General features: G+C 43.7%; 1 protein-coding gene across 6 annotated transcripts in view; it reads left to right on the top strand.

The window, feature by feature from the left end:
- Positions 1–25,641, top strand: part of GPCPD1 (glycerophosphocholine phosphodiesterase 1) — a 237,850-nt gene that overhangs the window by 81,092 nt on the left and 131,117 nt on the right. For 5 of the 6 annotated variants that reach the window (XM_029593475.1, XM_029593474.1, XM_029593478.1 and 2 more), the window contains 2 exons: positions 291–414; positions 14,338–14,584. In XM_029593475.1, coding sequence (XP_029449335.1) covers positions 291–414; positions 14,338–14,584 — 371 coding nt within the window. The remainder of the gene's footprint in view (positions 1–290; positions 415–14,337; positions 14,585–25,641) is intronic. The other variant, XM_029593480.1, reaches the window with a different exon arrangement.

Genomic DNA, 25,641 nt, shown 5'->3' with positions numbered 1-25,641 from the left:
ATAAATAAATAAGTTGGAAGAGCATTTGCCCATATTAAGCTTGATCCTTATTGAAGTGATCCCTGTTAAGTTTTAGCAATAAAACTTGTGTAATCAACTAAATGAAGTTGAATGTTTTTTTTTAAAAAGAAAAAGCTAATGTGGAACTGTTTTGAAAATTACATGCATGATGAGTGTATCCCTTTTAATGGTGATACTTGTAGTTTGCCAGTGTTTTAGTGTATTTGGTATTTTAAAGCATAGGTTGTATTTATAACACCTGCTTATTTTCATCATGTCTACTTTGCTAGATGGCGTTGAAACGGTGGATTCCGGATGGCTGACATGTCAGACTGAAATTAGATTACGTCTGCATTATTCTGAAAAACATCCTGTATCTATATCCAAGAAAAAATTTAAAAACTCTAGGTTTAGGTATGGCCATATGATAGTCATGGAGTTTGAAATGATTGGTTAGACAACATTTAATCATTGTCAATGCTGTATTGTACAGACCTGGGGGGTTTTTGTATTTTTTATTAACTAAAAGCTCTCAAGTTTATTTCTGTTAAAGAGTATATAAACAATAGAGAAATACTTAATTTTCACTGGTTACTTATTTTTAATTCAGATGTTCATGGTAATATAAATTGTCTCAGAAAATCCATATGTTCCTGCCATCATGTGTATACCAACATTAAAAACATTTTGAGAAAGGGACTTGGAGAAACAAGGGGTGTGTCTTAATCGCTCACCATAGTGCAGTAGATAAATGGAGTCATTAGTGGAAGAATATAGAATAATCCACTTTTCTCATGAATAGCTCTCTTGCTAGTTCAAAAGGGAGAATCTGCAACCTTTGGTATCTAGAAAGCTAATACTCCTCTCTGAAATCAGTTTCCTACAGATTTCAAAGAAGGAGAAAATCTTTTCCAGATAAAGAAAAGATTTTCCTTCTGTTGTAGGCCAGATTGACAAACCTGAAGAGTAGTAAATCACCTGGACCGGATGGTATACACCCCAGGTTTCTGAAGAAACACAAAAAATGAAATTTCAGACCTATTTCAATTTGTAACCTATCATTAAAATCATCCGTTGTACCTGAAGATTAGAAGATAGCCAATGTAACCCTAATATTTAAAAATGGCTCCAGGGGTGATCTGGGAAACTATAGATCAGTGAGCCTGACTTCAGTACCAATAAAAATCATGGAAACTGTTTTATAAAGAATAAAATCACAAAACATTTATTTGATAGACATGGTTTAATGGGACACAGCCAGGATGGATTTACCCAAGGGAAGTCTTGCCTCACAAATCTCCTACTTTTTTTTTTTTTTTAAGGAGGTAAATAAAAATGTGGACAAAAGTGAACCAGTAGATGATGTGTATTTGGATTTTCAGGCGGTATTCAACAAAGTTCCTCATGAGAGGCTTCTAAGAAAACTAAAAAGTCATGGGATAGGAGACAGTGTTCATTTGTGGATTGCAAACTGTTTAAAAGTCAGGAAAAAGAGTAGGATTAAATGGTCTGCCTCAGGGATCTGTTCTTGGACTGAAGCCTTTTAATATATTTATAAATTATATGGAAAGAGGTACGACCAAGTGAGGTGATCAAATTTGCAGATGGCACAAAATTATGCAGAGTAGTTAAATATCAAGCGAATTGTGATAAATTTCAGGAGGCTCTTGTGAGACCGGAAAATTTGGGCTTCTAAATGGCAAATGAAATTTAATGTGGACAAGTGCAAGGTGATGCATATAGGGAAAAATAACGCTTGCTGTAGTTACATGATGTTAAGGAAAACTATCTAGGCATCATAGTGGATAATAAATTGAAATTGTCGGTTCAGTGTGCTTTTGTAGTAAAAAAAGCAAACAATGTTAGGAATTATTAGGAAGGGAATGGCAAATAAAACTGTGGAATTCATAATGCCTCTGTATTGCTCCATGGTGAGACCACACCTTGAATACCGCGTTTCTCCGAAAATAAACCCTACCCTGAAAATAAGCCCTAGCTTGAGTTTTCAGGATTTTTGAAGTGGGCTTGAAATATAAGCCCTACTCCAAAAATAAGCCCTAGTGCATGCGCGGTTGCACCCCAAGACTTGCCCGACTCCTCCCCCCCCCACCAAGACTTACCGAAAGTCCCTGGTGGTGCAGCAGGGTCCCGGGAGTGATCTCCCCCTCTCAGGCTGTTGGCTGCCACTAATCAAAATGGCGCTGATGGCCCTTTGCCCTTACCATGTGACAGGGGCTATCGGTGCCATTGGTCTGCCCCTGTCACATGGTAGGAGCAATTTATGGCCCGTGCCATTTTATAAGATGGCACCAGCCGTCCATTGCTCCTACCGTACCATGTGACAGAGGCCGGCCAATGGCACCGATAGTCCCTGTCACACAGTAAGGGCCTCGTGCTTTGTGCTCTAAAAATTGGGCTTTTTGTCTTCTGGAAAACTTGTTTTTTGTTGGGGTTTTTCAGAATCCTTTTCCTCGATCCGTTGCCGGGTCCCTTTCGGTGTCTCCCCGTAATGTCCCCAGTCAGGGTTTTCGAAATTTTCAGGTAAGTTTCTTTTCACGGTCTGATCCCCCCATGGTGGCGGTGCCTTGGTGCTCGCTGGCCATAGACACCTGCCACCATTGTTCCATCCTTCTACCCTTTTGTTTCGGCCGTCATGGCCACATCTGGCTTTCGCCAATGCCTTCAGTGCCTGAGAACCATGTTGATCACTGATCCTCATGAAGCTTGCATCCTCTGCCTGGGGTCATTGCATGATGTCCAGGGTTGCTGCTTGTGTGCCCAGATGACCCTGAAAGGACATCTCTTCGATTTGACAAGATGAATCAGCTCTTTGGGTGGAAGGAGTCAGCCAGCGGCATCAACATCAAAGGACCTCAGAGCTGCACCGATGGACACTTCACTATAGACATCGGTGGGACTGTCAGTGGATAGGGATGCCGGAGACTGACAGTTGTCTATCTCCTCTGGACCGAGGACACCGGGTTCTTTGTCCTCTATCTCGGCACTGAGGGAAGCCTAAGAAACATAGGCACAAGTCCCCGTCAATGCACGATGACAGGCACAGGGATGAACTGTCTTTTGCCACGATGCCCTCAAAGTGACCCCGTGGCAAAGAGTGCCTACCCTCCATTGATGCCTGGGATCCGTGACAGTCCTGGTGCCAGTTGCCAATCCCCCTTGCAGGTCCGAGGAAGATCTGGCCGCCCTTCTTTCTTCCCAGTCAGTGTTGTCATCGGCAATGTTAGAGGAGGAGCAGGAGCATGGAGTCCAGCTGGCAGTGGAGTGGGCACTGCAGGATTTCGGCCCTGGGGCACAGATGGCACCGGAGCCAGTACCGCCCATCCTCCTACTGCTTCTGGAGAAGCTCATTGTACTTATCGGTGCGTTACCGACCCAGCTGGTTTCGGTTCCCGGGATGGCATTGGTGCCTGGCGGGACACAGAGGCCTCCCCCTACCGATCCGGTGGTCATCACAACTTCTTCAGAGGAGGAAGCTCAGCTGAGGCCTATAGTCCCCCATCCAGTTCCATCGGTGTATGCACCTCTGGACATAGGCTGAGCACCTAGGGCCCCATCCCCTCAGAGGATTCAGATGGTATCTCGTCGGACCCCTCTCCGGATGAACAAAGGAAGTCTCCGCCTGAGGAATTAACCTTTACAGGTTTTGTGAGGGTGATGGCAGAGGCAATCCCATTCCAGCTTTGATGGATAAGGATGCCAGGCACAAAATGCTTGAGATCCTCCAGTTTGTGGAGGCTCCTAAGGAGATCATGGTGATCCTGGTGCACAAGATCCTTAAGGACTTACTGCTGAGGATTTGGGAACGCACTTTCACATTTGCTCCCATTAAGAAGGCAGACATGGTTTACCTTGACCAAAAGACTGCCAGATTCGATAAACATCAGCTGCCTCACCAGTCGGTGGCAGTCGAATCCATCCTCGAGGGTCAAGCGCCCTCGGGCCCATTCTTCTGCCGCCCCCCCCCCCCCCCCCCCCGTGTTAGGATCACAGAGTGATAGATGCTCTCGGAAGGAATTTGTACTAAGGCGCCATGCTTATTGTCCACATCGCTGCCTACCAGCTCTACATGAGCCAATATTTGTGGGACATCTGGAAGCAGGTGCCAGGAGGTGGCTGAGCAGCTGCCTCAACAGCAAGATACCTCTCATGTCCCTGGCGCACAAGTGTCTGGAGTGCAGGAACACTAGCTCTGTGTGACTTACGATGTTTTCGAGAATTCATCGAGGGTCTCTGCAGCAGGAATCTGCGCCCACAGAAAATCATGTTTGTGGGCCTTGGATCTCAGACCAGAGATACAGGAATGACTTGCTGACGTGCCGTGTCCTGGAATTAATCTCCTCGTAGATAGGGTGAGGGATGCAGTGGTCCAACTCCGGGACCATCATGAAACCCTCCAACAACTTTCTGCCAGTACTCCAGGAGGCAGTCGAGGCCAGGGCCAAAGAAGTCTTTCTCCAAAGGAAGTACTATCCTCCTTCCTCAATCCCTTCCACACCATCAGAGCTCCTGTGGCCGTCCCCAGCGGCAGAGAGCTCCCAAGCCCCAGCCTCAGTCATCTCCAGGGACAGGTGTTTTGACTGGGTGTAAGCCAGTTAACCACATCCAGGACAATGGACCCTCCGCTCTAGGCTAAGTTGCAGTTCTTTGTGAACCAGTAGCCCAGCATAACCTCGGACCAGTGGGTTTTGTCCATTGTCCACCAGGGGTACCAATTACATCTATTGGATGTCCTGCCAAAGTGCCTTCCGTGCCCATTTTGGGGACTGGTAGTGCATCAGGAGGGTACTACTAGCAGAACTCTCCTCCCTCTTAACGGCCAGAGTGGTCAAGCCTGTACCACCAGGCAAAGAGAGGAGGGATTCTACGCCAAGTGCTTCCTGATTCCAAAGAGAACAGGACTCCATCCCATCCTAGACCTGAGAGCCTTGAACAAATTTCTAACAAAAAAAAAGTTCAAAATGGTTTTGCTGGGCACCTTGATCCCCCTCTTGCAAAAAGGGGACTGGCTATGCTCCCTTGACCTAAAGGACGCATACACCCATAACAAGATTTTACCTGATCACAGGAAGTATTTCATATTTGTGGTGGGAAAACAGCACTTCCAGTACAGAGTGTTGCCATTCGGGCTAGTCAGCCCCACATGTCTTTATTAAAGTGTCTGATAGTGGTGGGGGCATACTTCCGCAGACTGGGAGTGCATGTTTTTCCTTATCTGGACGATTGGCTGGTGAAGAAAACCTCTCAGGAGGGGCAGATCGGTCCTTGCACTTGGCCATCCGAGTGCGGGAGTCTCTAGGGTTCGCTTTCAACTGCCTGAAGTCTCACCTCAGCCCGTTACCTCAATTGGACTTTATAGGAGCCCTGCTAGACATAGCTCAGGCCAAGGCCTTCCTGTCACATTCCAGGGCGGTCACTCTAGCATCCATGGTGGCAGTGACTCAACGGAGCCAGCAGGTTTCAGCTCACCACATGTTGAGGCTGTTGGGCCACATAGCCACAGCCATCCATGTAACTCCTTGGCACGTTTGCATGTTCACAGAGACCAGTGGTGCCAAGCCATGCTGGACCTTCGGGATCACATCCGCATCACTCCATCTCTCCGGGACTCTTTGACTTGGTGGCGGGTTTTTTCAAATTCGGAGCCGGGAGTTTATTTCATGCTCCCCCCATTTAAATTGTACTTACCACGGTTGGTCCACCCTAGGGTGGGGTGCCCATGTAGAAGGACTCTGCATTCAGGGTTTATGGTCTGCCCAGGAAGCACAGTGTCAAATCTAGCTCCGGGCAATCGGATAAGTTCTATGGGCTTTCAGAGATCGGCTGTCCAACAAAATTGTCTTGATCCAAACAGACAACCAAGTGGCAACGTGGTATGTCAACATGCAGGGAGGCACAGGATCGTACCTCCTGTATCAAGAAACCATCCAGAACTGGACCTGGGATGGTGCTCAGGGTCATGTATCTAGCCAGAATGGAGAATGTGATAGCGAACAGACTGAGTCACACCTTCCTACCCCACGAGTGATAACTGGACCAGGGGGTAGCAAACCGGATCTTCCGCCTCTGGGGACCTCCAGATGGGACCTGTTTGTATCCCCCTGCAACATAAGAACATAAGAAATTGCCATGCTGGGTCAGACCAAGGGTCCATCAAGCCCAGCATCCTGTTTCCAACAGAGGCCAAAACCAGGCCACAAGAACCTGGCAATTACCCAAACACTAAGAAAGAACCCATGCTACTAATGCAATTAATAGCAGTGGCTATTCCCTAAGTATAATTGATTAATAGCCATTAATGGACTTCTCCTCCAAGAACTTATCCAAACCTTTTTTGAACCCAACTATACTAACTGCACTAACCACATCCCCTGGCAACAAATTCCAGAGCTTTATTGTGCGTTGAGTGAAAAAGAATTTTCTCCGATTAGTCTTAAATGTGCTATTTGCTAACTTCATGGAATGCCCCCTAGTCCTTCTATTATTCGAAAGTGTAAATAACCAAGTCACATCTACTCGATCAAGACCTCTCATGATCTTAAAGACCTCTATCATATCCCCCCTCAGCCATCTCTTCTCCAGGCTGAACAGCCCCAACCTCTTCATCCTTTCCTCATAGGGGAGCTGTTCCATCCCCTTTATAATTTTGGTTGCCCTTCTCTGTACCTTCTCCATCACAACTATATCTTTTTTGAGATGCGGCGACCAGAATTGTATACAGTATTCAAGTGCATTATGACATTTTCTGTTCTATTAACCATTCCCTTTCTAATAATTCCTAACATTGTTTGCTTTTTTGACTGCTGCAGCACACTGAGCCGACGATTTTAAAGTATTATCCACTATGATGCCTAGATCTTTTTCCTGGGTGGTAGCTCCTAATATGGAACCTAACATCGTGTAACTACAGCAAGGGTTATTTTTCCCTATATGCAACACCTTTGCACTTGTCCACATTAAATTTCATCTGCCATTTGGATGCCCAATCTTCCAGTCTTGCAAGGTCCTCCTGTAATGTGTCACAGTCTGCTTGTGATTTAACTACTCTGAATAATTTTGTATCATCCGCAAATTTGATAACCTCACTTGTCGTATTCCTTTCCAGATCATTTATATATATATATATATATATATATATTGAAAAGCACCGGTCCAAGTATAGATCCATGAGGCACTCCACTATTTACCCTTTTCCATTGAGAAAATTGACCATTTAATCCTACACTCTGTTTCCAGTCTTTTAACCAGTTTGTAATTCACGAAAGGACATCGCCTCCGATCCCATGACTTTTTCGTTTTCGTAGAAGCCTCTCATGAGGGACTTTGTCAAACGCCTTCTGAAAATCCAAATACACTACATCTACCGGTTCACCTTTATCCACATGTTTATTAATCCCTTCAAAAAAATGAAGCAGATTTGTTAAGCAAGACTTCCCTTGGGTAGATCCATGTTGACTGTGTCCCATTAAATCATGTCTTTCTATATGCTCTACGATTTTGATCTTGAGAATAGTTTCCACTATTTTTCCTGGCACTGAAGTCAGGCTCACTGGTCTATAGTTACCCAGATTGCCCCTGGAGCCTTTTTTTAAATATTGAGGTTACATTGGCCACCCTCTAGTCTTCAGGTGTAATGGATGATTTTAATGATAGGTTACAAATTTTAACTAATAGATCAGAAATTTCATTTTTGAGTTCCTTCAGAACCCTAGGATGCATACCATCCGGTCCAGGTGATTTGCTACTCTTTAGTTTGTCAGTCTGGCCTACTACATCTTCCAGGTTCACAGTGATTTCGTTCAGTTCGTCTGACCCATCACCCCTGAAAACCATCTCTGGAACTGGTATCTCCCCAACATCCTCATTAGTAAACATGGAGGCAAAGAATTCATTTAGTCTTTCAGCAATGGCCTTATCTTCCCTAAGAGCCCCTTTAACCCCTCTGTCATCTAATGGTCCAACTGACTCCCTCACAGGTTTCTTGCTTTGGATATATTTAAAAAAGTTTTTATTATGAGTTTTTGCCTCTATGGCCAACTTCATTTCATATTCTCTCTTCGCCTGTCTTATCAATGTTTTACACTTACCTTGACAATGCTTATGTTTTATCCTATTTTCTTCAGATGGATCCTTCTTCCAATTTTTGAAGGATGTTTTTTTGGCTAAAATAGCCTCTTTCACCTCACCTTTTAACAGAATGGTGACTCAGTTTTGTTCCCTATACAGGACAGACTGTGAATCAGCCTCGGTCGCCTTTGCTTGCCATTGGGCAAGTGTCTTTTGTATACGTATCCACCAATTCCTCTGGTAACAAAGACTCTCCTGAAGCTTTGACAGGCCCGAGGGACTATGATCCTCATAGCTCCTCTTTGGCCAAGACAGGTCTGTTTCCACTCCTTCGGGAGTTGTCCTTCCAGAAACTGATCAGTCTGAGGACTTCCCAAGATCTTATCACACAGGAACAAGTCAGACTTGATTCCCAACCTCAAGACCCTGGTTCTCACAGCTTGGATGGTTTCTACTGTTGCTTGATCTCTCTGCTGATTTGTCTGGTCCTGGTGGCTTCTAGAAAGCCTTCAATTAGAAAGTCCTGTGGGCTGAAGTGGAGGAGGTTTTCTGTGTGATGTGAGAAGAAAGCAGATCCTTTCTTCTGCACAAACAAAAACTGCTTGATTACCTCCTGTACCTGTTGGAGGTAGACTTAAAAACCAACTTCGTTAGGGTCCATCTCAGTGCAACTGGCACTTACCATCACGGTGTAGAGGGTAGGCCAGTCTCTATACAGCCAATAATTTTCACCTTATGCAGGGCCTGCTTCAATTGAAGCCTCCTCTAAGGCTTTCTGCTGTGTGTTGGGATCTCAGTGTGGAGCTCGTGCAGCTGATGAAAGCTCCTTTTGAGCCGCTGCATACCTGGGATCTGAAGTACCTGACCTGTGAGGTCATATTTTTGGTGGCAGTTACTTCAGCACACAGGGTCAGTGAGCTCCAGGCCTTAGTGATTTATCCACCTTACACTCAATTTTATCACGATAGGGTGGTCCTTCATACACTTCCCAAGTTCCTGCCTAAGGTGGTGCCAGTCGATCGTCCTGCCAATATTCTTTCCCAGGCCCCATTCACACCAAGGGAAAAGAGCCCTGCACAGTTTGGAATGTAAAAGAGCTTTAGCCTTCGACCTGGAACAGACAGAAGCCCATAGATAGTCCACCCAAGTTTTTATTTCTTTTGATAGGAATAGGTTGGAAGTTGCCATTGCCAAACAGACATTATCTAGTTGGCTAGCAGATTGCATCTCCTTCGGTTATGCTCAGGCAGGACTGCATCTTGGGGGTCATGATGAGGCTCACTCTGTCAGAGCCATGGCAAAGTCGGTGGCTCACTTGCAAGCAGTTCCCGTGGAGGAGATCTGCAAGGCTGCAATGCAGAGTTCTTTTCACACATTCACATCGCACTACTGTCTGGATAGGTTGGCCAACTTGACAGTAGGTTTGACCAGGCTGTCCTCCAGAATCTCTTTGAGATGTAGAACCCAACTCTCCCTACCTAGAGCCCATTGTTTGGGTTCAGGCTATCTCTCCCTCTGTTACCAACAGCACTGTGGTTGTTGTGCCCGTTGGCACCTGGTTGCTGCTTGTTGGTCCTCTTTTGTGTTGGGGAGCAGCCTGTAGCTAGGTATTTACCCATATGTGAGGACTACCATCCTGCTTGCCCTAGGAGAAAGCAGAGTTGCTTACTTGTAACAGGTGTCCTCCTAGGCAGCAGGATGTTAGTACTCACAACCGCCCCCCCCCCCACCCCACGGAGTTGGTTTTCTCTTGTGTTTATTATTTTTGTTTTATCGTAATTCTGTGTTTCAAGACTGAAGAGGGGGACCCTGTGTGGATTAGGGCATGCTGGGTATGCGCAGTATATCTGGTCAAAGTTCTAGAAACTGACATAAGTTTGTTTTTTTTTTTGTTTGTTTGTTTTTTGTGCTGGGCTCCATCGGGTGATGTCACCCACGTGTGAGGACTAACATCCTGCTGTCCTAGGAGAACACCTGTTACAGGTAAGCAACTCTGCTTTCTCTGGTCTGATGAAACCAAGATTAAACTCTTTGGCCTGAATGCCAAGCATCATGTCTAGAGGAAACCAGATACCATTCATCATCTAGCATGATGAAGCATGGTGGCGGCAGTATCATTCTGTGGGAATGTTTTTTTTCAGGTGCAGGTCTGCTGCCTGAGGCAAGGGATGAGATGGCACCCCCCCCACTCACCTCCAGTCCCCCCTCACACTGTCACATACACATACAAACATACCCTTATACACACCCACAACTTCTCCCCCCCCCACATATAAGCTCTTACTCCCTCTCCTCCCCCCCCCCCCTCAGATTCTCTCTCTCTCACTCACATTCACACTGCTCCACCCTCCAGGCATACACTCACACCCGCAGGCACTAATTCATTTTCATGCATACACATTAGACAGGCACCCATTCTTTCATATAGAGAGAGAACAGTCTCGCATTATCTCATATAGATTGGAGCCTGATATCAGGAATGGATTATTGCAATACTGTTTTTTGTCTACCTGCCATTAGGACATGAGCATTATACATCTCATAAAATGGAGCAGCACATGTGATCACTGAGGCTTCTAGAAGATAGCATATTACTCCTATTCTTGAGTCTCTTTACCTATAGCCTGGCGTGTGAAATTTTAAGACATATTGCTGATTTTTAAAGTTCTTCATTGTATGGTATAACCTTGTATCAGTGCCCTTTTGAAAATAGGTATCCCAGTGTCTACATTAAGAAACTTGTTAGAGGTACCATCAATGAGGCAGTACCATCAGTGTGGAAAGAGAGTGTACTTTCACTATTGCAGGGCCTGAGCTTTGGAACAGTCTACTAAATGAAATTCATTCTGAGGTTTGCATCAAGGCCTTCAGGAAAAAGGTTAAGGGATTTTTATTTATTTTATTTTCTATTTATTCATTTTACAAATATTTTCAAGTATTAACTTGAAAGGAAATACATGCATTTTGTAACATTTTCAACATCAAAACAGGAAGAAGATTACACTTCCAAATAACTATTTATACAGGCAAATATCCCTAATCTCCCAAGAAACAGATACTCCAAGTTACAAATCATGCACAAGCCCGTAATAAGTATCCAAGATTTTCACAACCCAAAAGATTAATACATTACTAAGGTAAATTGGCTTCTAATGGAATACAGCATAATATATTGAGAGGTCTATAGTTACAGCTTATGGAGTTTCTAAGCTAGTAGTTGGAGAAGAGCTAAACAGTTTTCTTTTTATTAGATAGAAATGAAATTAACTGAGTGGGCTGATAAAATAAGAATGAAACCCCTCTGTGTTTAATCAAATACTTAAACGGAAATTTTAAAAGAAATAATAAACCCAATTCAACCACTTTAGGCTTCAGCAAGAGGAACTGTTGTCTTCTTTTCTGTGTTTGCCTTGACAAATCAGGAAACATTTGTATCTTATGGTTCAGGAACAGCTCTGTTCGATGCAAAAAGTATCGTTTAAAGATCCAGTCCCTATCAGCTTCGAGTAGAAAGGTAACCACCAGGGTTGATGACACTGTTAAATTTTCATCAGGCTGATCCAAAACAGCAGAAATGTCCAATTTAGGAGATTCTCTCGAAGTTAATACCTGAAAATTATTGGTATCAACTTGACCTTTCTTCATTGGTAGTGTAGCTTTTGTGATTTTCAATACCTGAATCATATATCTTCTCCATATATCTTTAGGTGCGATATAAGGAAGTTTTGGAAAATTAATACATCTTAAGTTTTTTTGCACAGAGTTGGTTATCCAAATTTTCAACTTTAAAGTGTAGAATTTGATTTTCTTTTATCAGTTCCTGTTGGATTTTATAGTGCTCTCGATTTTAACCTCAGTGGTCTGTAATTGTTGTTTACTTTCAGCTATTCCCAATTCAGCTACCTCTAGGCAGTTATCCAACTGATTCACTGCATTAGTAATATTAAACATTTGAGTTGAAATAATTTTTATTCAGAACTTGAATCGCTTCCCATATCGTCTCGAGAGAAAAAAACTTGAGGCCTTACCAACTCATGGAAGGGAACAGGTAACTGCTCGAACGGGCTCTTCTTTTGCTGCTGCCGTTCTTCTCCAGCTACCCGGTCAGTTTGGAGATGTGCCAAGGTTCCTTCCCCTACCAGCACAGGCTCCGGCAGAGATTCCAGCGAGGCACGTATCTCTAGTGCCTCAGTCTCTCCTCGCGGTTGGTAGGTGCATCTCAGCGCAGGATTTGCTGGAGGAAACCTCTCCTCCAGTGCTAGAGATGTTAGTAGTTCAAGGCCTAGCTTGGGCTTATCTTCCCCCTAAGCCGCGGCTAGCGAACCCGCTACCGTAGCGGCTGTTTCCCAGCGAATGTGAGCATCCAGTGCTCACATTCGCTGGGAAACAGGGGTTGGGTCAAGGGAGGCTCCGAAGCCATGTGCTCCCTCTCCCTCCTCTTGCGGACTGAATGTGGCATAGGAATTGAATCGATAAGGTAAGAGAGACGCTCACATACATCTCACCAGATCGCCATCTTGGATCCAGGGCTTTTTATTTAAACAAGCCTTTTCTGATCATGGCATGCTATGTTCTGTCACCAGTATCAGCTATAGTTTATATTTTGTATAGTTCATAATATTTTTTCTTTTTGTTACCTGTTATTTTCATAATTATAGTTTATTTTTATTTTACAGCTACATGTGTTGTTTTATATTTTTGTAGTTATTTTATTGAAATTTATTATGTTTTAATTGTACATCACCTAAAAATGTTGCAATAGGTGGTTTATAAATTAAATAAATATTAATGCAGGGTATATGATATCATTTGAGACAGTTTAGTCTGAATTATTCAGACTTGGTGAGAGTAATTTTTGCCTCCTAGGTGTAGGAGAAAAACTTAAAGAATTTTATAAATGACTTGGTACTTATGAGAGTTTTTTCCCTAAGTAAAAAGCATTTATCCATAAAGACCAGGGCTTTTATTATTGCTTCCCATCAATGCAGGGGAAAAGATGAGCGATCTACAACACTCATGTTTTTCCCCACATTGTGAAGAGGCGTTTCTGGGGACGAAGATAAGGTAGGGTATCTAAGAATGCATATAGTTTTGCATAATCAAAACTGCATGTGGTGCTTATTGGAAAAACATTAATGCAGAGAAAGTTATCAGTGATTAATTTTTAAGAGGGCAGTAATCAAAAACTATGCACGTACTTTAGCTTTGACTACTGTACCAGACCCAGCAGGTAAAAAGTACCCATAGAATTTGCACCAGCACAGGTAGGTTGATTATTTTTTATATTTGATACAGGCAAGTAGTACCACATCTTATGCCATTTTGAGGTACTGTAAGGAAAATGTTATGAATAAAATCCATTCTTTGCTGTAATGTTAATGCTGGTAGTATTGTTGCTTATGAACATAAATGTCTATACTCTGACAATTATATTATGACTGAACTTCTGACCTTTAAAATAAGTTAATTATCCATTTTGTCCAGATTGTTTTTACCAATTTTTTTTTTTTTATATTTTCCCCCTAATTTTGACTTATTCCAGTTTGAGCTTGATTTCAACTTATGGGTACTGTACAAAACAGCATTACTTCACATTAATTTAGAAATTTTATTTTATTTGAATGAGTACGTGTCTGAGTTAATTCCATCGATTAACTTGTTATGAGTGTGAATGCTAGAAGGTTTAATGGCAGCACCATATTGCTACCATTTGAGAGTCTGGGTACGGAAGTGGTCTCTGCGTTCTTGTTCCCTAAGCCAATGATATCCAAGTGCCTGGTGGATGTAACTTATTTAGATTATACAGGAGGGATGGTGATGGTTCTGTTCTTCAGACCTTTCCTGCTGGCTGCTTTGTGAAGCAGCAGGGATATTTCTCAAAAGATGCCCCTCCCTCATCTTTAAAGCACTTGCAGCAGTAAAGCAGTCTTCAAGAAGTAGATGGATGAGTTTAGAAATTGTTAGTGAATATATTCCAGAATTAAGTTGCTGGATAAACCCTGACTTAGGGACAATTTCTGAGACAATAGGGAAGAATCCATGCCGGAGTCTTTTTGTTTCCTGTTACCCCCTTTTGTAATATTTAGGTTTCAATTTAGTTTTAACTTGTTGGTGATAGCAACTTTTGTATTGTCTATACTTGGAGATAGACTTGCTTTGTGAAATTCAGAAAGTTGGCACCAGTGAGTTAATACGTGAAGATATTTCAGCAGTTGACTTACTGGTAGTATTTTTTCCTTTTTGATGGGACAGAGTGAAGTTGACATTAGAAGGTCGAGAGGAGGAAGAGGAGGAAGATGACGAGGACCATCATAAAACATCGCCTGTGCTTCCAAAGATGGGAACTACCTTGGAGATCTCTTTAATTAGTGAGGATGAATTCAAATCTCGGCACTCCCAACCAGAATGTGGTTATGCTTTACAACCTGACCGATGGACTGAGTACAGCATAAATACCATGGAGCCTGATAACTTGGAATTAATTTTTGACTTCTTTGAGGCAAGTGTTTTGATCCAAATATATTATGTGAGACAGTATCAAACTAACCTCATTTATGCCTGATGAAGAAATGATGGCATGCAGCAGAAAAAGAAATTAGACAGCTCTATAATGGCAGCAGAGTAAAACATACAATTTACTTTTCTACCCATAATCTCAAGCCATATCCCACACTATAACAGAAGTGAGAGGCACTTAAGGGGAAACGCTTTTCTCTGAAAACAAGCAGGTGAACTACTCAAACACATGGATCATTGGTCTGCGCATGGCCCTAATAGAACCCTTCCACAATTTTCTGAAAAAGGTTCTTCTCTCTAACTGCCCCACCACCAGACATGTTTGGGAGTTCCTGCTCAGCAGCAGACCATTTCTGTTTTTCTTTATCCACCTGCAATGTTAGATGTGACTTTGGCGCCGCAACTGATTGATTGCTTCTTTTTCCAGTTTTTGTTTTGTTGCCTGTGGCAGAATTTTTCTACTTCACTTTCTTCCTTTTCTGTGCTTTCCAACATACAGAATGTCAAATGGATTGATGCCTGTCTGTAGGCAAAATAACTCTCCAAAAAAGAAGAGAGATTCACCAGATTTGTCATGAAAATGGTATGAATATCTTGGAAGTCTGAACACTAGAAACATGAGATCAGTATTTTTTGAGCTCCAAACCTTCAACCTCCCCCCACCATATTGTTTTCTATGAAAAACTATTAAAAGCTATTATAGTGCTGACCACCACTCCATTCCAGAAAGCGCTCTCTCCTTCCCCTCACCCGTCCAGCACTTTGAGATGATATTGGAGTTAGGGAAAATAACTGATGTAGGTCCCCTCATGCGTGCACACCTGCTTCAACTATATCCTCGCTGAAGCAACTGGTGAAAGCTCAAAAAGGCATTTGGTACGCACGCAGATGGGAAAATAGACACAGCTTCTCAATTCACTTCTCTACACATTCGCCTCAATCACACTCCTGCAAGCAGACCGCCACCAAAAACACTCTGCGTCCCTGCCCTTTCCCCGCACAGAGATAGGGAAATTAACACAAATTCATAATTCACACATATATCCCCTCATGCACATCTGCCCCACCTATACCTCTGCAAACACATCTCCAACCTACACATAGCCCATTCTTACATACACAAACCTACCATACATACATGCTCCCATATAAATATATATGGAAGTAACACCATTGATATCTCATAAATTATTATTCACTTTTTACAAATTTATGTAGTCAATGAAACATGTCTCAATATTATATTTAAAATGCCTCCAAGGGCCTACAAGGTACTTACTATTAATTCAACACATGGGTATTTATTAATTGTTATCACATTATCATCCACTCCATACACACAATATATTTATATATGTATATTTATCTCTAGGCATAGCATGCTCTCCCATACCCACACCCTCGTGACCACATTCACAGACTACAACCTAAAGCCATACCCCACAAAAACTACTCTTCAGCTCCATACACACTTCACCTTTTCACACACCTAACACAAATCTCAACCCCATGCACTGCTGACAGCCCTATAACTCTATAACTCCCATGCACACATCTACCTCATACTCCCACTCAGCCTCATGCATGTAATCTGACACCCACACACATTCTTCCAAATCTGTTGGAAAGCATTCCCAAAGCCATGTCTCTGCATACTTTTCTTAATTGGTAATCTTTTGTAGTAGTGTCTTTTGACAGTTTCTAAGTTTTTTACAAATGTGTGACAATTTTGCTGTATTGCTGGTCCCCACATTTTTTTCTGGTGTCATGCATTATAGATCTACTAACCTCCTTTTTCTTCAGACCATCCTAGCATATGCTACGTATGTTTGAGTGAAGGCCAAAACACTCTTGGCTGTGAGATCTGTGTAAGGATGGAAGTTAAAGTAGTTTGAGTTGTGACCCTAAATGTAGCTCCAAAAACATTACCTTGAAAACTTGATGTGAAGTCCAGAGAGCCCACGATGAGTGTGCTAGTGGCCAGGCCTCACTGAAGGACATTTTAGCACCTTTTGTTAAATTTAGACCCAAGAATCAAGCCAAGCTTTTATCTCCCTAATTGTCCTGACAATTAACTTGAGTTAAAAGCTGAGAAAAGTTGATGCTGAGGCCTGAGTGGAGGTTTTAGCGAATAAATGCAGCTTTTTGACACTGCTCAAGAGAGCCTGGATGTGATAAAGGTTCCATATGCTCAGAAGTAAATGTACCTGGAGATCAGTTCAGTGTCCTACCAAGGTGGATGAACGCCTCTTTACGAGGTAGTAGTAGGGTGCCTTCAAGTCACACCTCAAAAAGCAATCAAGGATTTACAGTGATCTTCAAAGCAAATCATTGATTGAAGCTGAATTGGACAGGAGAATTGCTGAGGGCTGAGGATTAAGCATGAAGTACTTAAACTTCAAAGGGTATATTGAGGGACCCACCTATGGACAATATCCCCTTCTTGGCGCTGGCTCAACCCAGCAGTGTTATTGGCTCAGTCCATGTCAAGGACAGAACCAAATATGTAGATGTGGGAATTTCTATTAGCATCTTGTCCCTTCTCAATTACAAGAGGGTCTGAGACTAGTCTTGTCCTTTTGGCACCTTCTGTGTTGGCACAAGCCAAGAGCACTTTGGAACCTTGCCTTTTAGAGGATTCTGGGTCTAAGGAGTCTGGTGTGCTGTTCATTTTGAATTTCACAAGAGTAGTCCTGTAGAAAATGACTCTCAGACCTTCTCTCAGAACCCTCTTCACAATTGGCAGAGAAATGTTCTTCCATCTGAGGCCCTTTACTTCCAAAGTTTTGTACAAGGAAGGCTGACTGTCTGATTTGGTGGTCATAAGACAGCCCAGGGTACCTTTTACTTGGCCATCTCAAGTGAATTTGCCCCTAAAGAGTCTGTGCACAATGGGGTAAATTTTAAAAGGAGCGCACGTGGCGTACATGTACACCCTATTTTATAACTTGTGCAGGCGCGCGCAAGTTATAAAATCGGGTCAGCGCGCGCAAGGGGGTGCACAATTATTCACCTTGCACGCGCCGAGCCTGCTCAGAGTCGTGCTGCCTTCCCCTGTTCCCTACCCACCCCCACCCCACCTTCCCTTCCCCTACCTCCCCCGCCCTTTCCCCCTTACCTTTGATGACTTATTTTTTTTAATTTCAAAACCTACTTCAGCCCTAGGGCTGAAGTAAGTTGCGCGCACCGGCTGACTGCCGGCACGCGGTCTCTGACACAGCGGCAAATGGCCACTGTGTCAGAGGCCTCTGGCCCTGCCTCTTTTTGCAAGCCCCGAGACATACACGCGTCCTGGGGCTTTACGCACGTCGCCGGGCCTTTTTAAAATAGTCCTGGCATGCGTAAGGCCGGTTCACGCGTAAATCCTACCATTTATAGGCAGTTTCTGGATTGAACAAAGCCCAGTTGCAACACCACAGTGTTTGCAAACTCTACCCTCCAAAGAAACAGGAAAGCTAAGACATGCCTCATTGCCCCCTGTGCATGAGTGTAGGACTCTGGACCTTATTTAGAGAGATAATTATAAGAATGCTGTTTACCAATCAGTATTTGCATACCCTTTTTGTAGGAAGCTGCAAGATTAAACATGTTTCTCCCTCAAGAGAAACAGGAAGAGTTACAAATCCTTATGGGAAGTGTGAAAAATGGCCTAGTCCACTTTCTCAGAATTTAACTAAGATCTAGAAAGTCTTGAATATACATAGACCCTCCCATGCAGCTGTGTACAATTCAAGACTCCTCAGTCTTTATTTCTATCTGTGCAAATGGACATATTTTGGCTGTCTTCACTGCTTGTTATAAGAATTTTTTTCTAATCCTTTTTTTACCTGTTTTATTTTTCCTGATTTACGGTAATTATTTTGGTTTTTTGGGTGCAAGTCTTTCAAATTATATAATAGATTAACTTAGGAAACGTTAGTTTTCAAAATTGAGCTCTGCTTGACTTTGATCCTCATCACGTCAGAGAAACCGGGTTTCAGAAAGTGTCCATGCTACATCAACATGACTGGTTTGTACGGTGGCCGGGCTCAGCTCATGTGCAGAATTGCACTGCCTGTGTCCATGTGTCTCACCAGGGCCAGAAAATCAAGGAGCCATGCAATCAGAGCTCTTAGAATCTCCTAGAGCTTCAACCTCTGTGATCAAGAGAGAATTTTCAGCTGAGACTCCTTCATCTAAACTTAAAAAAAAAAAAAAAAAGCAAAGCCCTCTCATGCATGTTGCCATGATTGGTACAGTCTTAACATAACCACCATTCTCCTTCTAGTAAAGGTAAAGTGGAAGATAATTTGCACTTTTCAGCTCCAAGGGATACTGGAATTATGCTAACGAGTAAGAAAAAGTCTATTACTGTCAACTGAATCTCTTTAGCCAGTGCCATTCACTAGCATAGACATTGAAGACTTAACTGAGCACAAGCTTTTTTGGCACAAACATTTTTGTCCACGCTGAATAAACTAAAAACGTGGAAACTACACTGACAAAAACTCCTTTGCCTATGCCAGTTCTGGACCCAGAATTGCAGTTCTTCCCCAGCAATTTGTCCAACAGGATCAGACCATAATACTGTTATGTAAAAAAAACGTGGCTGGGGTTTAAGAATACTTTAAAAATATGCAAAGCTTGCCACCACCTCCACCACCATTGAAGCACATATTGCTAATTCTGGAAATGGCTTCCAAGCTAGAGAGTTAATGCACTCTACTGTCTTACTAACATACAGGCCGATTCAGTAAAGCTCACTCAGCTGCGTCCACTACCTCTTATACAATAAGTGGTATAGAGCATCGAAAACTCGTATCCAACCTCCCCCCCCCCCAAAAAAAAAACTAATAGTGTTCATCACATACAAATGCATATTGATGAGGCTTTTAGTAATGCACCTGGGATACTGAAAAAATAGTGTGGCCAAGTCACACATTTTATGCTCAGAATTAATACTTGCCCTTGAAAAGCAGAAAATACTGCTTTTCTGTACACCCTCTGACTGAATACCCTAGCGATATTAAGTTGGAGGAACCAAAAATGTAAAAAAATAAATAAATACAAATAAAGTAAAAATTAATAAAAAATAAAATTTAAAAATAAAATTTAAAATAAAAAAAAACTGCCAGCTGGTCAGGTTAGGAAAACGGATGCTCAATTTTAGCTGCATCTGTTTCCTAACTCATGGTTATCAGATGGTTTGGAAAACCAGCGCTCGTAAGATTGAGCATCTGTTTCCTGAACACTCTGACAGCCACCTCTCCTGGGCCAAGAAGGCGCTAGGGGTGCGGGATCATCCCTAGTGCCTCTTTTCAGCGCGACCCCCTCATTTAAATACATGATTGTGTGCCCAGAAGAGGTGGCTGGGCGTATGTTTGGGAGAGCAGATGCTCAATACTGAGCGCCTAGTTTCCTGCGAAGCTTACTTTAGTAGCCTGTGAGATGAATTCGGATTCAGATCCATATTCAATCTTCTCTCACCACCTTCTAGAGAGGACATCCCCAAAAGTGCCTCCTATTATCTGATTAGAAGGAAACCTTAGAATCATCTTATGCCCTTATATCATTCAATTCACATGATTAGGAATTCATAGGACTTCCATCGAACACATCCTATCAATATCCTAAGAATACATCTCCAGAAGACATTTATTTATTTGATATAACATTGATCTGTAAATTATCTTGCTAAAGGAACTACTATCCTCCGCCCCCTCGCTCCTGTCAGCAGCATCAGGGATCCTGTGGCCATACCAGGCAGCAGAGAGCCCCCAAGGCCTAGCTGGTGCTTCGGTCAACTCTAGGGATGCGATTTTCACTGGGTCGTAGGGAGCATAATCCAGATACCCATAGCCAGGGTGATGGATCCACCAGTTAGGTGAAAGCTATGGATCTTTGCGAACCAGTGACCCAGTATAACCTCAGACCAGTGTTATTTCCATCATCTGTCAGGGGTACCAATTGAATTGATTGGGTGTCCCAGCAAATTTCCCTCTGAGCCCGTTTTGGGGGCTGGTAGCACATCAGGAGGTACTACTAACATAGCTCTTCTCGCACTTAACGGCCAGGGTAGTCGTGCCTGTTCCACCAAGGCAAAGAGGGGGTGGGTTTTTATTCCAGGTACTACCTGATTCCAAAGAAAATAGGAGTACTCTGTCCCATCCTAGTCCTTTGAACAGATTTATCAAAAAAGAAAAGTTTAAATGGTGTCCCTGGGTACCTTTATCCCCTTTTTACAAAGGGGACTGGCTAAACTCCCTTGACCAGAAGGACGCATACACAAACACATTGAGATCTTCCCAAGTCACAGGACATATCTCAGCTTCGTGGTGGGAAAATATCACTTTCAGTATCGGGTGTTGCCGTTCGGGCTAGCATCAGCCCCCCACAGGTCTTCAAAAAATGCCTGGCTGTGGTAGTGGCATACCTCTGCATGCTGGGGGTGCATGTTTTCCCTTATCTGGACAATTGGCTGTTCAAGAGCATATCTCAGGCTGGGGCCACCAGGTTCATGTTCTTAACCATCTGGGTGTTGAAGTCACTAGGGTTAGTCAACAACTACTTAGTCTCATCTCAGCCTGTCTCTTCAATTGGACTTTATAGGAGCCCTCCTAGACATGCTTAGTGCAAGTCCTTCACGTTGACCATCGCAGCAGAGATTCAGCAGTTCCAGTAAGTGTCAGCCTGGCACATGTTGAGGTTGTTGGGCCATATGGCCGCAACAGTCTATATCACTCCCTTGGCACAGTTACACATGTGCAGGGCCCAATGGACCTTGAGGTCACAGTGGTGCCAGGCCACGTAGAACCTCCAGGATTGCATCCGAATCACCTCGTCCCTCTGAGACATTTTGTCTAGTGGCGGTTACTTTCAAATCTGGAACAAGGAATCTCATTCTGAAGTTGTCCTTTCCAAATTGTCCTACCCATGGATGCGCCCATCCTGGGATGGGGAACTTGTAGATGGGCTTAGCACCCAGGGTCTCTGGTCTGCCCAGGAAAGCTGTTGCCAAATTAATTTCCTAGAGCTCCGGGCGATCAGGTACATGCTATGGGCTTTTAGAGATTGGCTGTCCAAGGTTGTCCTGATGCAAACCAACAAGCAGGGAGGTATGGGTCCATACCTTCTTTATCAGAAAGCAGTTCAGATCTGGTCATGGGCCCTGTCCCATGGGTTGGTGCTCAGGGCCATATACCTGGCTGGGATGGAGAATGTGGTAGCTGACAGAGTTGTGCCTTCAGACCCCCCCAAGTGGTCCCTGGACCCCAAGGGGGGTGCGACTTGGATGTTCCACCTCTGGAGGAGCCCAGACATGGATCTCTTTGTGTCCCCTTAAAATGGAAAGGTGCCTCGGTTCTGCTCCCTGTACAGGACAGGCTGCAAACCAGCCTTGGACACCCTTGCCCAACAGTGGCGCAAGGGTCTTCTGTATGCTTATCTTCCAATGCCCTTAGTGATGAGACTCTCTTGAAGCTTCGTGAGGACAAAGGGACTATGATCCTCATAGCCCCCTATTGGCCTAGATAGGTCTGTTTTCCACTTCTATGGGAGTTGTCCATCCATTAGCCGATCAGTCTGGGGACTTCCCCAGATCTCATCATGCAAAATCGAGGCAGGTTGTGACATACCAATTTCCAGGCCCTGTCACTCACAGCCTAGATATTGAGAGGTTAATTCTGCAACAACTCGATCTCCGAGGATGTGTCTTGGTGGCTTCTAGGGAGCCTTTCACTAGAAAGTCCTATGGACTGAAGTGGAGGAGGTTTTCCATGTGGCATGAGCAGAAGGCCCTAGATCAGTTCTCCTGCCACACACAAAAACACTTTAATTACCTTCTACACCTATCGGAAGCTGGTTTAAAAACCAACTCCGTTAGTTCATCTCAGTGCAATTGGTGCATACCATTATGGTGTATATGGTACGTCCATCTCTGTACAGCTAATAGTTATACGGTTCATGTGGGGTCTGCTTCAATTGAAGCCTCCCCTATGGCCTCCCGCTGTGTCTTGGGACCTCAACATGGTGTTAGCTCAGCTGATGAAAGCTCCTTTTGAGCCGCTGCACACCTGTGACCTGAAATGCTTGACTTGGAAGGTCATATTTTTGGTAGCGGTCACCTCCAGGTCTTAATGACTTATCCATCTTATACTATCATGACAGGGTGGTCTTGTGTATGCACCCTAAGTTCCTGCCTAAGGTGGTGACAGATTTCCATCTTAACCAGTCCATCATCCTGCCAATATTCTTTCCAAGGCCCAATTCACACCAGGGCGAACAAGCCCTGCACAGTTTGGACTGCAAGCAAGCCTTTGACTTCTCTCTGGAGCAGGCAGAAGCCCATAGACAGTCCACCCAACTTCTTGTTTCTTTAGATAGGAATAGGTAGGGCATTCCTGTTGCCAAACACTATCCAGTTGGCTAAAAGATTGCATCTCCTATTATGCCCAGGCGGGCTGCATCATGAGGGTCATGTCAAGGCTCATTCTGTCCGAGCCATGGCAGCGTTGGTGGCCTACTTGCAAGCAGTTCCTGTGGAGATCTGCAAGGGCTGCGATGTGGAGTTCTCTCCACACATTCTCATCTTACTATTGCTTGGGTAGGGATGGCCAACTCAACAGCCTGTCCTTTGGAATCTTTTTGAGGTGTAGAACCCAATTCTCTCCCACCTAGGGCCTGTTTGGGTTCATGCTGTCTCCCCCTCTGTTACCAACAGCACTTATTGTTCCTTTTGGCACTTGGTTGGGTGTCTGTTAGTCCCCCTTTTGTGTGGGGAGCTGCCTGTAGCTAGGGATTCACCCATGTGTGAGGATTACTATCCTGCTTGTCCTTGGAGAAAGCAGAGTTGCTTACCTCTAGCTGGTGTTCTCCCAAGATGCAGGATGTTAGTCCTCACGAAACCCGCCTGCCACCCTGCGGAGTTGGGTTTCTCCTATTTGTTGATTTACACATAATTTTATATTGTAAGACTGAAGTGGGACCCCATGTGGATGCGTGGTATAGGACATGTTGGGTATGCCCAGTGTGACAAGTCAAAGTTCTAGAAACTTTGACATAAGTTTTCAGTCAGGGTGATATCACCTATGTGTGAGGACTAACATCCTGCTGTCCTCAGAACACCTGTTAGAGGTAAGCAACTGTGCTCTCTCCATGAACCAGGATACAACAAAGAAGATAGCAAATTCCTCACACCTCTCCTTCAAAATGTTCTCAAGCTCCTGCTTGTTTGGAGGCTTCACAAAATCACTGACTATTTGCAACAAGGCCATGGGCGTAATCCATGAAGTTCCAAGTACTCAGAAAAGAGAGCTTTTTCTTTACTTTCATAGCTTCAATAAATTTGCAGGCATAGAGATGCCACACAATTTTATTATTCACTGCCTGATCGTTCTTCTACTTCCTCTTATCTTTTCTCCTGCTTCATAACATGCAATTCACTTGTAAGCCAGGGCAAGATTTTATAAACCGAGAAAGAATATGATTTCAGTGGAGCTATCAAATCATATGCTTAAACTCCAAATTCAATTACTCCAATTTCTCATGCAAAGACTCTAAATCAAATTAGTTACTGTTGGCATTTGCTCCAGCAAACATGATGGATCCAGGTCCTGCATTGGACAGAAACATCTATCCAGCCTATTTAACACTTTTAAGATAGATCTGGAAATTGTACAGTAAAATTGGAAATTGCACCATGGTGTTCTGACCAAGTTGCTGAAAATATTAACAATGATCCTCTCTACCCAACTACTCAGAACCAATACCTGATCTAAAATATAGCTCCTCACTATGAGTGGAACTTTCTATAACTTGACAAAAACTCAAAGCAAATTCAGTATCAATAAAGCAAGATGAATGGCTATTCTCATCAGAATTAACTTGGTAACGAGTAATCAATAATTCAAGAAATTGCAATAAGATTTCCCCTATAAGGTCAAGTATTTCAATATTATGGGACAGATTTTAAAACCTGCGCGCACGGCCTACATTTGTGCGCACTACCCGACGCGCACAAATGTACGCCCGATTTTGTAACTTGAGCGAGCAGCCGCACGCATGTTATAAAATCCGGGGTCGGCGTGCGCAAGGGGGTGCACGCTAGTGCACCTTGCGCATGCCGAGCCCTAGTGGAGCTCCAATGGCTTTCCCCATTCCCTCTGAGGCTGCTCCGAAATTGGAGCGGCCTCGGAGGGAACTTTCCTTCCACCTGCCCCCTCCCCCCCCCCGTACCTAAATCCCTCCCCTACCTTTATTTTGTTATTTACGCCTGCCGGCCGGCTGCTGACACATAATCCCCCGGCACAGCCGCTGTGCTGGATGCCTTGGTCCCACGCGGGACATACGCGCGTCCCGGGCCTTGCGCGCGTCACCGGGCCTATGCAAAATAGGCTCGGCGCTCGCAGGAGCGGTTATGCGTGTAAATCCTTTTAAAATCTGCCCCTATCTGCATTGTTTCCATGGTGGTTGATTAAATGAAGATGGCTGTATTTGGCATATTTATTTTTAGAAGCAAACCAGCCCTCTGATATACTGAAACCACAATAACAGAATCTTTACATAAAATTTCTACCTCCTCTCTTTTTCCAAGCCTATGTTGATGAAACAAAGAATAGCCTTGAGGGTTAATGTCATAACTACATCTTTATCCTTCAACCATGTTTCTGTAATGCATAAGAAATCAATACAATTAGTAACTATTTCATGAATAAAGTGCCATTTTGTCTTTAAAAGATTGAGCATTGATCAAGGACCAAACATTACTAAGCAGGGTTTCAGTATCTTCTCCTCTGTAGTGACATCTCCTTTAACACATGGGATGAAGACAGAGTTGACCTGCCCCACTTTAGACTGTTCTTTTATTATGAAAGGGAGCAGCACCATACCTACCTTAACCCAGCAGAACTAGAATTTTACCCACCTCACAACATATTCTCAATAACTGTAAATCAGGTATTTAAATCAGAATTAAATACAAACAATAGCTAAAATTAACCCCAGAAAAATAATTAACCTCCTAGTACTCCCACTGTCTCCATAAGGGATAGCCCCCTCCCCCCA

The sequence above is a fragment of the Rhinatrema bivittatum genome, chromosome 3, assembly GCF_901001135.1.
Source record: "Rhinatrema bivittatum chromosome 3, aRhiBiv1.1, whole genome shotgun sequence".
Taxonomy (NCBI): Eukaryota; Metazoa; Chordata; class Amphibia; order Gymnophiona; family Rhinatrematidae; genus Rhinatrema; species Rhinatrema bivittatum.
Note: the sequence above shows the minus strand (reverse complement) of the source record. Positions and strands in the feature narration are given on the sequence as shown.